General features: G+C 43.9%; 1 protein-coding gene across 1 annotated transcript in view; it reads right to left on the bottom strand.

The window, feature by feature from the left end:
- The window catches only part of NSG2 (neuronal vesicle trafficking associated 2), a 62,783-nt gene that overhangs the window by 38,656 nt on the left and 6,984 nt on the right, over window positions 1-17,143 (bottom strand). The window contains exon 3 of the mRNA XM_032260384.1: window positions 5,642-5,725. Coding sequence (XP_032116275.1) covers window positions 5,642-5,725 — 84 coding nt within the window. The remainder of the gene's footprint in view (window positions 1-5,641; window positions 5,726-17,143) is intronic.

Below are 17,143 nucleotides of genomic sequence, written 5' to 3'. Positions count from 1 at the left end.
AACACAGAGATGCACCAGTCACCTCCCTGCCCTCCAGGGATCAGAGGGGTCTGCAGGTGCAGTATCAGCCAGGCAGAGGACAATGGGAAAGGAGGCCTCCATGTGACCGTGCAGACCCCAGAGGAGGGCCCAAATCCAGCTAAGAGGATCAGCAAGGGATCCTGGAGTTGCTGACTCCAGAAAAAGTATAACTGAAAAGCTGCACAGATATGTTTCTTGTCTAATCCACACACTTGCAAGCTCCTTCAGGGCAGGGGTTTTGTTTTATCCAACTTTGTATCTCCCAGCTACAAGTATTGAGCCCAGCCTGGAACCAATATTAATAACGACAAAGAAGAAAAGGGAGGGAGACAAAGAAGGCAGGCAGGCCACAGCTTGGCCAGGACAATGGCAGGGTGACATCAAGTTGTGGCAGAGAGAATGGGATACAGAGCCATCGAACTGGGTTCGCATTTTATTCTAACACTTCCTGGCTAAGCGACCTTGGGGAAGTCACCTCACTTCTCTGAGCATCAGTTTCCTCATCTGTAAAAAGTACCTACTTCCCAAGATTGTTGTTAGGCTGAAAAGTAGATGTCAAGGCATATTTAAGATATTATTATTATTCATCTTATAACTGAAGTACTAAAAAATAGCCTACAAAAAAAAATGGACATGCTGGGTGCAGTGGGTCACACCTGTAATCCCAGCACTTTGGGAGGCCAAGGCAGGAGGATTGTTTGAGGCCAGGAATTCAAGACCAGTTTGGGCAACAAAGTTAGACCCTATTTCTAGCAAAAAAGCAAAACTTTTTAAATTAGCTGAGCATGGTGGCATGTGCCTGCAGTCCCAGCTGTTCGGGAGGCTAAGGTGGGAGGATCACTTGAGCCTCGGAAGTCAAGGCTGCAGTGAGCCATGATCATACCACTGCACTCCAGCCTTGGTGACAGAGTGAGACCCTGTCTAAAAAAATAAAATAAAATGACCTGCCCTTACCAACAAGCAAACACGTGCCTCCAGGAATCATTGTGAAAACCCAGAGACCGCTCATGAATCCTGACACTGAGCCGGCTACCCCTTGAAATGTTCCTCCAGGTTCTCCCAGCACATTTCCAGGGAGAAAAGCCTGCAAAGAGAGGCCCAGATCCCAACCAACAGCCAAAATCCAGCTAATTAGACAGGAAGCTAAGAACACAAGAGGAAATAAAAAGACATGAATAGGAAGGAAATAAAATGATCATTTATTAAACCCCTAGAGTGCACCAAAGACTTAGACTATTCACTGTGATTGTCTGGTTTTATTAATGAAAAAATTGGGAGCACGGAAGTGAAGAGATTTTTCCCAAGGTTATGTAGCTAAGGTATGGCAAAGCCAATATCTAAGATGCCCAGGTGAGCCTAGCCTCAAGCCCAAGTGTCTCCCTGGAGGACAGTTGTGCATCACCACAGCTTAGCACCAATGAGTTCCAAACCCAGGCTCAGCTCCAACTCATGGACTAACCTAGAAACAACCAGGCCTGGCAGCATGGCATAAGTACCTTCTATAGCGCCAGTACCCTCCACAGCACCAGCACCTTCCATAGCACAGCAACCTTCAGAGCACCAGTGGCCTTTAGAGCACCAGCACTCTCCTTGGCACCAGCTCCCGCCATAGCACCAGGATCACCATGATGCAATCACCCTCCACAGCACCAGGATCACCATAACACCAGCACTCTCCACAGTACCAGGGTCACCATGACACCAGCATCCTCCATAACACCAGGATCACTGTGATGCCAGTACCCTCCGCAGCACCAAGATCACCATGATACCAGCACTCTCCATAGCACCAACACCTTCCACAGCACCAGCACCCTCCATAGCACCAGGATCACCATGATACCAACACTCTTCTTAGCAACAGGATCACCAAGACACCAGCACCCTCCACAGCACCAGCGCTTTCCACAGCACAAGGATCCCCATGAGACCAGCACCTTCCATAGCACCAGGATCACCATGGCACCGGCAACCTCCATAGCACCAGCACCTTCCACAGCACCAGGATCACCATAACACTAGCACCCCCAACATGGCACCAACACCTTCCACAGCACCAGCACCTTCCATAGCAAAATCAATTTTAGAGAACTGTTCCCTCTCAGATTAAGAAAGAAGGAGGGTTTTTTTTTTCTCTGCATGTTCCCATTTTCTCACATAACTCTGATGAAAATCTTTCAAGTCTGTGGCTCTTTCCAATGGCTACAGGGCCTCCTTAGTTTCAGAAATGACAAAAATTCCAGACAATTCTTTCAGTTCATCTTTCTCTATTCATCTCTCCCCACCCTACTCCTTTCTTTTCTCTCTTACAGTATAATTACTATAAACTGCTTTCTCCAGGTTAATTTTGAAATTCAAATCACAAGCTGTCCCAGTTCCATGAAGGGACTGGAATGAGAACGGGTGCACCTTTGCAGTTCCTAAGGTTCCCTCAGCCCCAGGAATTATAATTGCAGGGCAACCCCCTGACTGTGTAACAGCACCAAGCTCTCTAACTGTAAATTCCCTGACGCCAGCCCTGGTTCTCCAGTGGAAATCTCCATCCTGATCCCCAAGCCTGTTAGTTCCAAGGGTAGCCAGACCACCTATCTTCCCCCTCCCCGCCCATGGCCTCCAGGCACCTCATATCAGAGCATCTCCCCAGCTCCCTACCTCCACAGCAGGTAGACAAGCCGAACACCAAGGAGTCCCCCAGTGCCCTTCCTCCAGCCAGGAGCAAGTCCTGTAAATTCCACCTCCATAACAGCCCCCCTGGATCCTGAGTTCCAGCGAGCTGACTCAGCTCAGACCCTCGGACTCTTCTTAATTACTTCCACGCCTCCTCCCTAGACTCCCTGTGTCCACCCCTGCACCTGCAGGTGCATCCTTCAAGGGGCTTAGAGAGAGCTCTCTTTAACAAAGCGAAAAACCAGGCTAATTAATGCTTGCAGCTTTATATAAGCATAAGAGAATCTGTTCCATTCCTTCCATTTTGTTCCAAGTGCAGGTCCACCTCTGCCCACACCTGACAGTCAGGGCTGCCCCTGAACCACAAAGCCCTTCTTTTCTGACCCCCAGGACTCATTGACTCAAACTGCGTGGCGGTGGAGAACCTCTACAGACCCTGGTCCCTGACCCAGCTGACTCATTGCTGACTTAGCTGACTCATTCCTGTTCTACCCAGCAGTTACCTACTGTAGGCATCACGGCTGAGCAGAGAGGCCACCAGGCCCTGGCTGTGCACACTGGCTCTGCCACTTGCTGGTGGGTAAGCATGTTATGTCACCTCTCCAAGCCATAGGGGATTATATCAATCTCTCATTTAGATATGATAAAATAGCCACATCACCAAAAGTTGTCAAAGAAGACAAAAAATAACCATGGCCCTACCTCACTGCTAAGAACACAGCCATAGACAGCATTTTAATATTAATACATTTATTTCCATGTTGTTGTTCCTCTGTGTTTGTAGTTTTTCATAGCTCCAATCCTAGAAAGCACACAATTTTAATCTCTGCTTTACTCAACATTCTCTATTTAAGTATTTGCCCAATTTATTGCACTTCATAGCCATCATTTCAAATGACTGCTGGATAAAGGATAATTTCATTTAAAACTCTTAACACACTATTTGTTTGTTTTAAGCACACTTAAAAATAATTCTCATTTTTGTCTGATTATTGAAATAATTAAGTGCATGTTGCATAACATTTAGAAAGCATAGAAAAGAATTAGACGAAGTTATCTCATAAATGTATAATTCAGAGACAACTACTCTCTGAGGAAAAAAAGGTGATTCTAAAACTGTAAAGTAGTTCATCCTATGGATGTGTTCTCATTTATAAAATCACAAGAAACTTGTTGAAAGTCGAGTTTCTAATACTGTGATTTTATAGATAGTACTGCAGTAAACATTCTTATTTGTGAATCTTGGAATATTGTGACCACTTGCCAGGAAGACAGGTCAACTTGACCCCGTGGCCTGGTGCACCAAGATACCCCAGGCCTCTCCTGCAAGCCGTGTTCATTCATGCAGGTACCTGCTTATTCCTGCAAGTACTTATATGCAGCTAGGTCTTGGTCCACTTTCACTGGGCCTGTGCTGTGTGGCCGACACTGAAAGTACAATAAACAGTAAGACCAGCCCCTGCTCTCCGAGAGGAGGGTGGCATCTAAGGAAGTTCCACATTCCAGGGGATGCACACAGAGGGACCACACTCCTCCCCTGGGCCACATACTCAGCTGCTTCAGTATTGATTTAGCAGGAGGAAAGCTAGTCAAAGATAGAAATAAACCTGTATGTTTCTCCCTGCATATACTTCAATTCCCAGATAACCAACCAAGAGTCACATTCACTTTCAAAGCTCCCAGTCACAGTTGACACAAAAAGGCTACTATTAACTGTGCACTTATCCTATACAGATCCGAGTGCTTTGCATGTACTTTGTACTTCATCTTCACAGCAACCCTACTATTGTCTTGATTTGATAAGTGAGATTTGGTGACTTGCTTGTGGCCACACAGCTCAAATAAGGTGGAACCGAGGCTCAAGCCCAGCCAGGCTGCGGCATTGTCCATCCACAGGACCATGTGTTCTACTGCCCCCAGGGTTGATTTTTGCCTCCTAAATATTTCAGGTCTGCCTGCATCTCTCCACCCACTCGTCACTCTTATCTGATCCGCTACCGTTTTTTTGTGTTTTTTCACTTGACTGCAGTAGCCTAATAGTGCCCCACATTCCCTCTCATCCGCTACGCTCCATTAGCCATGTACAGCCAGCATGCTTTCCAAAACCCAAATTCAATCATGTCCCTTCTCTTCCTAAAGTCCTTCAGAGGCTTCCTGTTGCTTTTAGTATTAAACCCTAAATGTCTTCATACAGCCTTTCGATGCCTGAAACTGTCTGCCCTCCATCCACATCTTTTGCCTCATCTGTGTCTGCTCTCCACGCCCTCCTAGAGCCTGGCCTCACCATCCTTATTTCTATTCAGCGTTGGGGCTAGCCTCAGGGCCTTTGCATAAGCTGCACTCTCCTCACCTCCCAGCACCTTTGTACCTGCTTCATACCCATTTCCCCACCCACCTCAGCTCCTGAGTGGCTTCCTCAGGGCATTCCCTGGGGCTCCTCTTTCACCCTCACAGAGCACACATAGTTGCTCCTTCATGCAATTCATCATAGCTGCAACATATCCCAGTGCTCCTCAAGCCCCCTCCACCAAGAAATGGGAAGTCAACCATTAGGGTTTCACCACGAAAAAGCCAGGTTTTCTTCCCCTTTCCCCCTTTCTCCATATTTGTTGCAACAACAGACTAAAATTTGAGTTACTTACTGCATTTAGATCTTGCGATGGAAAAGCAGGAGGAAGGGAACAGGAGAAAGGAGAAGGAATAAAAGAGGCATTTATCAGTTATGAGATTTATCAGAACATTCCGGAGTACACGAGAGTATGATAGACCTCAGAGGCAGAGTTCTTATTAGATTAAACTCAGTGACCCAGACTGTATGGCTTCAAGAAATCCTCCAGAAATAGCCTGCGCCATTTCCCCAACCACAGCAGTGCTTGCTCTAAGCACGAGTGTGCTGAGCTGGCTGGAGCCAGCCCCACCTTTACTCCTTCTATTACACTACCAAGAAACTGACCGTAAATTCAGCGATTTTCGGCACCCGGAACTTCCCTTTGTTCTTCTGTTCCGGCTGATACTCCGTTCTTGTCTTCACAATCACCTGAAAGATTCAACCAGTGTGTTAGCGTGTATGGAGACTTAAAACATTTTCCTTCCCTTTTTTTAGTAACCAGAATTTATTACACGTGACATAAAGATCAAAAAAATAAAGAACCCCCTTCAAACACACATAACAGAAAATTCCAATTACTCATAATACTTCCCCATTCCAACAGGGACAATCCTAGGTAACAATTTTGATTACACCTTTTTAGATATTTTTGTAGGCTTATGTATGTATATATTGTTACATATTTACTATTTATGAAAATACGTATTTTATAAGACGAATTCATACTTTATAGTTTAAAACTTGTTTTTATCATACAACACCATATTTGTCTCCAACTTTCCAATGTAAACAAATACATGATTTTATTTTGCCTTTCGGTATAGTATAACATTTCACTGCATGTATTTACTACAACTGATCCAATAAATCTATAACTGTTATACATTTAAGTTGCTTCCACAGTTTGGTTATATAAACAAGTTATGGGATTGTTTGTAACTCAAAGGATAAATGGAGGGGATGGATACCCCATTCTCCATGATGTGCTTATTTCACATTGCATGCCTGTATCAAAATATCTCATGTACCTCAAAAATACATACACCTTCCATGTACCCACAACAATTAAATAAATATATCAATAAGTTAAAATAAAATAGAAAGTTATGATGAAGATTCTGTTTCTAAATCTTTGCACACACCCTTAGATCCAATTTGATTTGGGGACTTGTGAGAAGAAAAATATAAGGTTCTATTGAATCTGTTGTATCATCTTATTTTCTAGAATCTGAATACTTTTGCAGAGGTGGTTAACATCCTATCAAGATATGCTGTCAACCTGACAAGACATTTATGTAACTCCATCCCACTGTGCAGGCAAAGTGAAAGAAAAGAAGCCTGACAGATAATCAATAACTACTGCCAAGTGCTGCAGTGCCATGAGGAACATAGAAGCTGTCTACGCCTCAGTGTCTCACCTGTAAAATAGGGACAATAATCCTAATCACATCCCTATTTTATAAGGTTGCTTTGAGAATTAAGTGAGCTGATAATGAGCAATATTTTTGAACCATTTATTATGTGCCGGAACTAGATCAATCACTTCATATGCCTTAGCTACCTAGCACTATGATTTCCATTCTCCTAACAAGGAAACTCAAGCTCAGAGATGCTAAGTCACTTGTCCAGGATCACACAGCCAAAATGAAGCAATCTTCTCTCCATGATCGCTTCTACTTACCATTATAGCTTAAATTAACAGAATTTTCACTGAAAACGCCCACCAACTTTCCCTGGAGACAATAGCCAAGTGTATTAACTAGAGCAAGAATTCTTCTATGAAGAATGCCCTTTAACATATGTGAGGCATGCCATGGACTCAATGTAGCTCAAAAAGAAGGGATGGGGATGGCGCTACCATACATCGAACACCTACCAGGTGGCACCTAAACCCAGCTCACCTATGGCTGGGCCCCTGGCCATCAGCACCCCACCCTCTCTGACCGCTAGAGCCCATTTCCAGATGGAAATTCTGCTGCTGTATCCCACTCTCTTTGCAGTCTGTCTCTCCAAACAACAAAAAGAGAGCCCCTGGCTTCCTTAAACAGGGAAGCGATACAGCCAAATATGAATGAGAGCTTATGGGGGAGGGGGACAGAAGGATGCTCTGTTATTTTATTTTCCTCCTACCCTCTAGGCCAAAGAATAGGAAAACAGAAGTTCTTGTACCACAGATAAGAAAAATAATTCTCATACTTTGTGCACTTACTATATAGCAGGTATTGAGCATTTGGCATGCTTTATCTCACTTAATTCTGCACGATGAAGCAGATACCAATAATGGCAATATTGTAGGGAGAGTACAAGTGTGGGCTGGGTTCAAATCCTGGCTCCACCACTTACTAGCTGGTGACCTTGGGTGAGTTGGTGAAGCCTTCCATGTCTTGGTTTTCTTATTTATAAAATGGGGAAATCACCATGACCACCTCATTGGATTGCTGAGAGGCACAAATGAGTTGATGTAAGTTAGACATTCAGAACGTTAATCCAATAACATCTGGGTACTATCACATTATCTTCCATAGATGTCTGAGGCAGCTGTAGAATGGAGCACTGCACCTGTCAGCCTGCAGGGTCACCCTACCCAGCCTATCAAGAGCAACACAAGGAGGTCTCAAGAACAAGGCCGTTTGAGAATGCCCCCAACTGATCTGCCTAAAAAAAAAAGAGTTTTGGAAGATGAATAGAAGTTTCCTGGGTGGACGAGACAAGGAAAGACAGTCTCTGCAAAATGAACCACGGAGCCAAAGAAACAAAAGTGTGAAACAGCATGTGATCTACAAGGACCGGCTTTACTGGCATGTGAACTGCAATGGGAATGTGAGAGTCAGAAGCTAATGTAAACAAAAAAGCAAATGCTAAAGCTCCTAAGTAATTTACAGCATTCTAGGATAGAACTAATGAAAGAACATATATACAGGTAGTTTGTGAACTGAAAGTATATTCTACAAATTCCAGTTATTAGAAATATTTCAGATATCACTAGATCAACTGTCAGATTATGAAGTGGTACAGAAAATTTAGATGTCTGATTATTTCTCTGAATCCACAGTTTTAGAAATATTCACAAACTTGAATTTACAATTTTAATTTTATCTCCCCATGCGTGTGTGTATATATATGTGTATAATATATACATATAACATATCTATTAATATATATAATACACATATTTCCTGGTCAGCCTGAGCCACAAGCCTTGGGGTAATAATTGCTTTTTGTGGTAGGCAGCATTGTAATTTGGCTCCAAAGTGTCCTCCCCCATGGTGTTCATGTGCTGTATAATTTCCTACCTTAGAATGTGGGCTGAACCTGTGGTTATGATGGGCTAGTCCCTCCTATGATTACATTATGCTTTGTAAAACACCAGGGTAACATAGTGGAAAGAGATTCTCCACTGACCTTGAAAAATTAAACCAACATGGTGAAAGAGAGCCATGCAGCTAGTACCTGAGGGCAACCCTTAACCAACAGCGAAAACCAGGACCTCAGTCCTCCAACCACAAGGAAGTGAAATCTGCTAATAGCCTAAATGAGCTTGAAAGAGGATCCCAGGTGTCAGTGGAAACGCAGCCTGGCCAACACCTTGATTTCAGGCTCATGAGACTCTGAGCAGAGAACCCAGCTAGCCTATGGCTCAACCTCTGACCTATAAAAACTGTGAGATACTTTGTGGTTTTTAAGCCACTTAATTTTTGGTAATTTGTCACACAGTGATAGAAAACTAGTCCATCTTCCCACATTGCCAAGTCTATCTCAGTCACCTCTTGGCTTGATCCTTTCCTTTCTAGATCCACAGTCCTCAGACTGGTCTTGACCATCTTCACATCAAATGTCAGAAGCAAACTCAGAGACTAGTAAAATTTTAAAAAATATATTAAGAAGTACTTGCTTCTTAGTCTTTCCCTCTTCCTATTTTTATAAACATCCTTCCCAGAGCTTTGGAAAAGCTCAAAACCATTTCTATTCTGTGTAAACTTAAAAGATCCTACATTCTAGCCAACATGTTAAGGCAGGAGACAGAACTAAAAAATACTACTGTCAGAACAAGACCATGGATAATCATTACAGGCAATATCATTCTTATTCTCATAGTAATAAATATTTTGAGGTTGCTTCTCTAAAATCCATCTCCTTCTTCAACCAAAAGCTCTATGATATACCCTTCAGGAACCCACCCTGCCTCACTTTGTGGAAGCCATGTGGTTTCGTGGAATTGATCCCTTCCTTAGTGACAGCAATGGGCCCTAGTGAAGTTGAGCCAATTAGGGCATACCATCCTATTGATCACACAATTTGATTGGCTCAGGCATGGGCATGTTACCCAGTTTGGACCAAAGAGCTATGAGGTAGTATTGACTAGTGTCTTGATGAAAGAAGCCTTGTAGGTCTTCATGAGAGTGACTCTTCCTCTGGATGGTGTGGTGAAGACTTGAGTCCTGGAATTGTTGCCACCTTGATGGGAACCAGGAGAGGAACAAAGGCAGCACAAAAAGAAGGACAGAGTCACGAGGAACCCAGAGAAATGGAGCTGGGTCCAGATGACATACTACCCCGGGGTTGCAACTTGCCTGAAGTTAGACCTACTCTGGGCTCCACAGTTATGGGAGCAAATATATACTCTTTGGGCCTTAATCCAATTTTGGCTGGGTTTTCTGTTACTTGAAACTAAAAGCTTTCTATCTGATACACATGTCTTCCAAGAAAACCCAAGAAAATGAACTGGAAAGCAATCAGAATTTAGTAAGGTAGCCAAATACTAAATAAGCAAACCAAAATCAACAGATTTCCTAGGTGTCAGCAAAAAGTCCATTCAAAAACATAATGGGTCCACCAAAACATACCAGAACGTTCATAGCAGCTTTGTTCCTGATAGCCTCAAACTGGGAAGATCTCAAATGTGCACTAATGGGAGAATGGATAAATTGTGGTTTACTCATAAAATGGAATGCCTCACAGCTATACTGTATATGCATTGATGAATTTCATAGACATTACATTGAACAAAATAATCAGACACCAAGAGGTTTTTATATGTTGTATGATGTCATTTACATCAGCTTCAAGTATAATAATTTATATGTATAATATATTTATCATAAAAAATATACCATTCACCATTTGCAGTCATGGGCTTAGAGGGTGCTGAAGTTAGGCAGAGTCGGGGCCAGAGCCCTTTCTTCAAATTCATGTCCTGCTTTGCTCTGAACCTCTATGAAATGCTACTTAGGATCTGAGTGACTTTCTAATGGCCCATCGATGATAGACTGGACAGGGAAAATGTGGCACATATACACCATGGAATATTATGCAGCCATCAAAAACGATGAGTTTGGGTCCTTTGTAGGGACATGGATGAACCTGGAAACCATCATTCTCAGCAAACTGACAGAAGAGCAGAAGATCAAACACTGCATGTTCTCACTCATAGGCACGTGTTGAACAATGAGAACACATGGACACAGGGAGGGGAGCACTACACACTGGGGTCAGTTGGGGGGAAATAGGGGAGGGACAGTGGGGGGAGGGGAGTTGGGGAGAGATAGCAAGGGGAGAGATGCCAGATGTAGGTGATGGGGAGGAAGGCAGCAAATCACACTGCCACGTGTGTACCTATGCAAAAATCTTGCATGTTCTTCACATGTACCCCAGACCTAAAATGCAATAAAATATATAAATGGAAAAAAAAATAAAAAGAAAACAGTTCCTTTAGCTTCAGGGCCTCACTTCTCAAACCAAAAAGCTCAAACACAGGCCAGAGACAGACAGGTACCTGACACCATGTGAGTCCTCAGTCACCTGCTTTTTCTTTAGCTAAGCCACATTTTCTCCAAAAGCAACTCAGGCTGCTACCAATATTTTATCCTCACCCCGAGGAAGTGTTAGCTCTTTGGAATTCCATCTCCATTTCAAAAGGTCTCGGCCTATTTGCCAGGAACAAATGGACAGTGCTCTGCCTTCATCTTCTTCGACTTCTCAGTCATTTTTGACAGGCTTGTTCTCTCCCTCCTCCTTGGAAGGTTCTCCTCCCTTGGGACCATGGCAGCCTCTCTCTTGGTTGTCTTGCTGGCTCACCTGTCAGCCCGCTTCAGTCTCCTCTCCAGGCTCCTCCTCTTTCTCCTGACCTCTCAGTGTTGGGATTTCTCAAAGCCAGCTCACGACCACTATTCTTTCCATCTACAAGCCCCCTCTGCACGTTCTCACTCCCATCACTTCCAAGTTTATTGGTTTTTGTTTGTTTGGTTGGTTGGTTGGCTGGTTGTTGCCTTTTTTTTTTTTTTTTTTTTTTTGAGACAGAGTCTCGCTCTGTTGCCCGAGCCGGAGTGCAGTGACATGATCTCAGCTCACTGCAACTTCTGCCTCCCAGGTTCAAGCAATTCTCCTGTCTCAGCCTCCTGAGTAGCTGGGACTCCAGGCACCTGCCACCACACGTGGCTAATCAAGTTGTTTATCCTCATGACTTCCAAATTTATACTTCCACTCAGATGTCACTTAACACTCAGATGATCCTCTACTGGACATTCTCCTTTAGATCGACACAAGAAAGTTACCATGATTGCACCAAAGCTCTTGGGTTTTGACCCTCCTGCCCCAGCCACCTCACCCTCAACATCATCATGCCACGTAATCCCCAACTTAGAAGACAATAGCAGCATTATCCAAAACACTGTTTATGTCAAATCAAATACAGGGATCTCTCATGATTCTTCTTTTCCCTTTAGTCTCAAAATTCATTCCATTATTCCACCCATTCCAGCTCCAGCTTTCTCAAAAATTTCCCTTGAATCAACCCACCCATCCAGTTGCACAGCCTCTACCCCAGTCCAGGACATCATCATCTCTCTTTGGACCTTTACCCTGGCCAGCTTTCTTGTTTGCAAAGCCAGGAGAAAGATCCCTCTAGATCGAGAGACGATACCACCAAACCTTCAGAAGACACCTGGGAGGCCAAGACCTGAGGCAACTACAGAGAGGAAGTTTTAAGTGGCCTGGGAACAGGTCAGGTGAGTTGAGTGGGTAACAGGGAAGAAGCTGGAGAGGCACACAGAGGCTCTGAAAGCCATGCTAGTTTGAAGATTAATGTGAGGGCAGAGAAAAGCTGAGGAATGATCATAAATGAGAAAATGCCCCTGCAGGTATGCAGGTCAGGCACAGGAGAGGCCTCTGACCACAGTGAAGGTACACTGCATGGGGACTGGAAGAGAGCAGGGAAAATACAGCCCTACAGAATTACTGCAACCAGCCAGCTAGAGGACTTTCATAAAGCTTGGTGTTTTGTTCCTATGGAGTAAAGCCAGAAACCTTTCCTTTCTATAAACAATATAGTCACAGTTACTTTTTTTAGTATTCTGAAGGGGAAAGCAGAAGAAATGTTAGCCAATAGTTATTAATTGTACCTTAGAGGAATCAGCTTGCATAGGCATAGAGAGCAAGACAGGAGAAAAATAAATTTGCAAAGAAAGCCTCTCTTCTAGACATTCTTCTTTTTCCCACAGTTAAAAGAAGCAAAACAGAGACCTGAGCACCTTGTCTATCAACAGAAATGAGAGAAGAAAAGTGGAGAAGGGAGAGGCAAAATTGCTTTTACTCTTTTTATTCTTAAAAGTGGGCTTTCATAGATATTCGGAAAAATAAAACTCCAGGTTTTCAAACACGATTGTGGATTTGGGCAAAGCAATAACTTTGTTTTCTTTTCATATTTACACATTGGATTCCCATGGTCCTGTCAGCTGCTAGTATGAAGAACATAATTTAACATACTTGGCATTGTGAAAATGGGATAAATTATTCATCCCTAAAAGACCCCTTGTCTGGATATAATACCCATTTCACTGGCAAGGCCAGATAATACATGGTGGCTTAGACGCTGCAAAGTACAGATCATAAAAATTTAAAATACTACTTCCCAGGATTATCAATAATGAAGAGGTTCCCACATGGAGAGGTCCCAGGATTGGCAGGAACAATAAATAAAAGTGCAGAAGTGCTGACAAGGAGCAAGATTGTATTTTTATGAGCTGGACTTTCACAGTCCAAAAATAGATCTAAGCTGTATCCATCAGCTCATCCCTGGAGCAAAGAGACAGGTTCAGAGCCAGGACAATGAACGGCTGGCACTGAGTCCCTACTATGAGCCAGGCATGGTGCCGGGTGCCCTGCTGATGTGGACTCATTCAATTCTCATAATTCTCCTGACAACATTCTCTCCAACCCTCAGTTCTCTCCTTCAAAATCATTATTAATAATAATATTCCCATTTTTCAGATGAGAAAATTTAGCCTCCGATAGACCACTCGCTTGCCTGTGATCAAACGATCGGCCTCGGGTTGAGCTGGATTCAAACTCAAGAATATCATACTTTTTCCTATTGATCATGGCTTTTGTTTTTTTGTAAAGGTACCCACCACATGCCTGGCACTGTGCCAAACACTTTACATCCTATATGTCAGCCAATCTTCTCAATCACTCTATGAGGTAAAGGTAATTATTCCCATTTTACAGATAAGAAGCCTGAGTCCAAGAGAGCAGAAACGACTTCACAACCTCACATGGCCACTAGGAGGCAGAGCCCAGGCTTGAACCTAAGCTCAGATCCAAGTGCCACCTAACCCTTGAACACTGATCCTGGGGAACCAGGACATAATTAGGGAGGCCATAAAAACTGTGGAATGAATGAGTGAACAAATAAATCCTATTTCTAAAGAGAGAAGGCAAACTTGCCTAAAGGGGCCTGCATCCTTAGCGGGAAACTTCCCCCATTTGCACCTCTCGCTGCTCACTCCACGCTCCCTCTTTGGGTCCGAGTTTTTTCCTCGGGCCCTTGAAGTTTGGTATTGGACCCAGAACACAGGGCAAAATGTCAGTGCTCAAAAGACTTTAGTGGCAGTATTGTCCAACCCCATCAACTCACAAATGGGGAATCTGAGGCACAGAGAGGGAAAGGGATTTGCCACAGGTCACACAGTAAGACACAAAAGCAGGTCTCTAGTATGAATGCCAACTCCCAGTTCAGAGCTCTTGCCATGGAATAAACGTTGTTTTTCTTGCTGGACCTTTGCTTTCTCCGTATAAAAGTTGGCCTCAAGTGAACTACCTGGCCCAACAAATCTGTAACTCCCCATTTCTACAGCAATGTACAACATGGAGCAAGACGAGGTATTCTCCATGAGTTTCTCTATAAGGGACTTCTAGCTCCTTCTGCTCTGAACAGAGGCAAGCCGCCTGGGCTGGAATCATTACAGTGGTGCTCGTAGCTCTGCCACCTGAGTCTTCCACAGTCCAGAGGCCCAGGCCATGTCACTGCTCATCTCTCCTTGCTGCCTGGGGTGGTCCCTGTGACCTCCAGAAACAAGGAACCTGAGTCTAGGACTAAACAGATAATGTTAAGAACTACAGCAATAATAATTACACTGTAGCATTAAGCATCTACTATGTGCTGGGCACTATGATAAATATCTACTATGTATTTTCCTCATTTTGTCTTTACAACAATCCTTGGAGGAAGATATTAGTGTCATGAGGAAACAGAGGGTCAGAGTGGTTAATAAACTTGCCCAGGGTCACACTGCAAGTAGGTGGAGTTAGGATTTGAATTCAAACTGTGCTGTTGTGACACCTCCCTGTACAGACAGGGACAGTGGCTTCACAGCGATCTCCCTGTGTGTGAAAGTGAACAAGTTACATCCACTCCCTGAGACCATTCACCAGCCATGAAATGGGAGTGATTTTTATAAAAATTCTGAGGCCAGGTGCAGTGGCTCACATCTGCAATCCCAGCACTTTGGGAGGCCAAGGCAGGAGGTTCGCGTGAGGCCAGGAGTTTGAGACTAGTCTGGGCAAGAAGGCCCTGTCTCTATAAAAAGTTTTAAAAATCAGCCTGGGTGTGGCAGCATGTGCCTATAGTCCCAGCTACTTAGGAGATTGAGGCAGGAGGATTGCTTGAGCCCAGGAATTTGAGGCTGCAGGGAGCGATATAGGATCACACCACTACACTCAAGCTTCAGGATGACAGAGAAAGACCCTGTCTCTAAAAATAAATGAATAAAATGTGATGCATTCTTATCCTGGACACGGAAAATGTGGCACATATACACCATGGAATATTACGCAGCCATCAAAAACGATGAGCTCGTGTCCTTTGTAGGGACATGGATGAACCTGGAAGACATCATTCTCAGCAAACTGACACAGGAGCAGAAAATCAAACATCACATGTTCTCACTCATAGGCGGGTGTTGAACAATGGGAACACATGGACACAGAGAGGGGAGCACTACACACTGGGGTCTGTTGGAGGGAAATAGGGGAGGGACAGTGGGGGGTGGGGAGTTGTAGGGGGATGGCATGGAGAGAAATGCCAGATATAGCTGAGGGGGAGAAGGCAGCAAATCACACTGCCATGTGTGTACCTATGCAACAATTTTGCATGTTCTTCACATGTACCCCAAAACCTAAAATGTAATAAAAAAAATTCTTCAAATGGAACTCACCCACCCCCACCAATCCCCATTTCCCAAACATTTTACAGTTTCTTGTGTGTCATCCCAAAACTGTCTTACAAATTTCAAAAATAAAACATGCTCACACTATGCGTGTTTCCCCACATGGGATCACTCCACACCACTCTCTTTAAAGCTGTTTGGATGGAGCAGTGTGTCTGCTGCATCTTTCCATGCTGGTGTGTGCAGATTAACCTCATTCTCAAAACCTCTGCTTAGGATTCCGCCTGCGTACGCCACAGCTCAGTTAACCAGGCCCTTCTCAGGGAAAAGTCCAAGTTGCTCTCAGTTCTTTTCAATATATCGTGGCCTTTACATACTTGAAAAATATACCCAGAGGGTAATTTCCTACCAGTGAAAAGCATACCAGTCAAATGGCATCCACGGTTTACATTTTACAGACAATGTCAAAATACCCTCTGAAAAACACTGCATCACATTACATAACCAACAAGAGCAAATTGAGGACAAGTTTGCCACCCGTGTTGTCAACACGAGGAAATATCCATTTTTTGTGCCAATCTGATAGGTTTAAAAGTCTAGTTTGTTTAAATTATGTTTTCAAATTATAAGGTATTTTCGTTATGTTTATTGATTATTACCTATTTGCTGGATCTACCTAGTCAGAGATGTTGTCCCAATTTGGGATGATTTATAATTCATCTCTTGAGATTCTCTGAAGAACCAGGAGGCTCTAGAGCCTGGAGCCTGCAGGGATATGCATTTCTGCTGCTCCCTGGGGAAAGGCTATGCTTCTGTCCTGTGACTTGGGGAGAAAAAGAAACGCGGAAAGCCCAGAGAGAGGCCCAGAAGGCACACAGTCCTCAGGGACAGCCCTAGGTCCCCCTTTCAGGCCTCCCTGGCAGAGCATCATCAGGCCCCACACCTCCCCACACCCACCTGTGAAACCCTATCCTTCTCAGCATGCTCCACTTCTGCAGTCTCCTTCAAAACCTGCCGTCTTCAAGAGGCATATTCTGGATGCCCAGTGAAAGAAAGAAAACTATATCTGCGTGCCCCTTCAGTATGCCTTGCACTGAGCTGGGCCCATTAGACAATTGTCACACTGTTTCCCTCACCAGCACCCTCTTAGGCAGATATTATTGCCTGTTTTAGGGATGAACAAATTCAAAGCCCAGAGACGCTAAGCAATGTGCCTAAAGCTACACAGTAAGTAAATAGCTTAGCTGAGATTTGAACCCAGGTCTCTAGGACTATAAAATGCATGTGGCCTGCCATGCAAAATTTGAAGCATGCCATACACTAGTCATTGGTTTCTAAATATCTGTGTTCCTCTCCTCCCACAAGCAGGTAAGTGACCTCCTCCAAGATGCATAAAGACTTAATA

This window comes from Sapajus apella, unplaced genomic scaffold (assembly GCF_009761245.1).
Source record: "Sapajus apella isolate SASKATOON/1434 unplaced genomic scaffold, GSC_monkey_1.0 scaffold117, whole genome shotgun sequence".
Lineage (NCBI taxonomy): Eukaryota > Metazoa > Chordata > Mammalia > Primates > Cebidae > Sapajus > Sapajus apella.
Note: the sequence above shows the minus strand (reverse complement) of the source record. Positions and strands in the feature narration are given on the sequence as shown.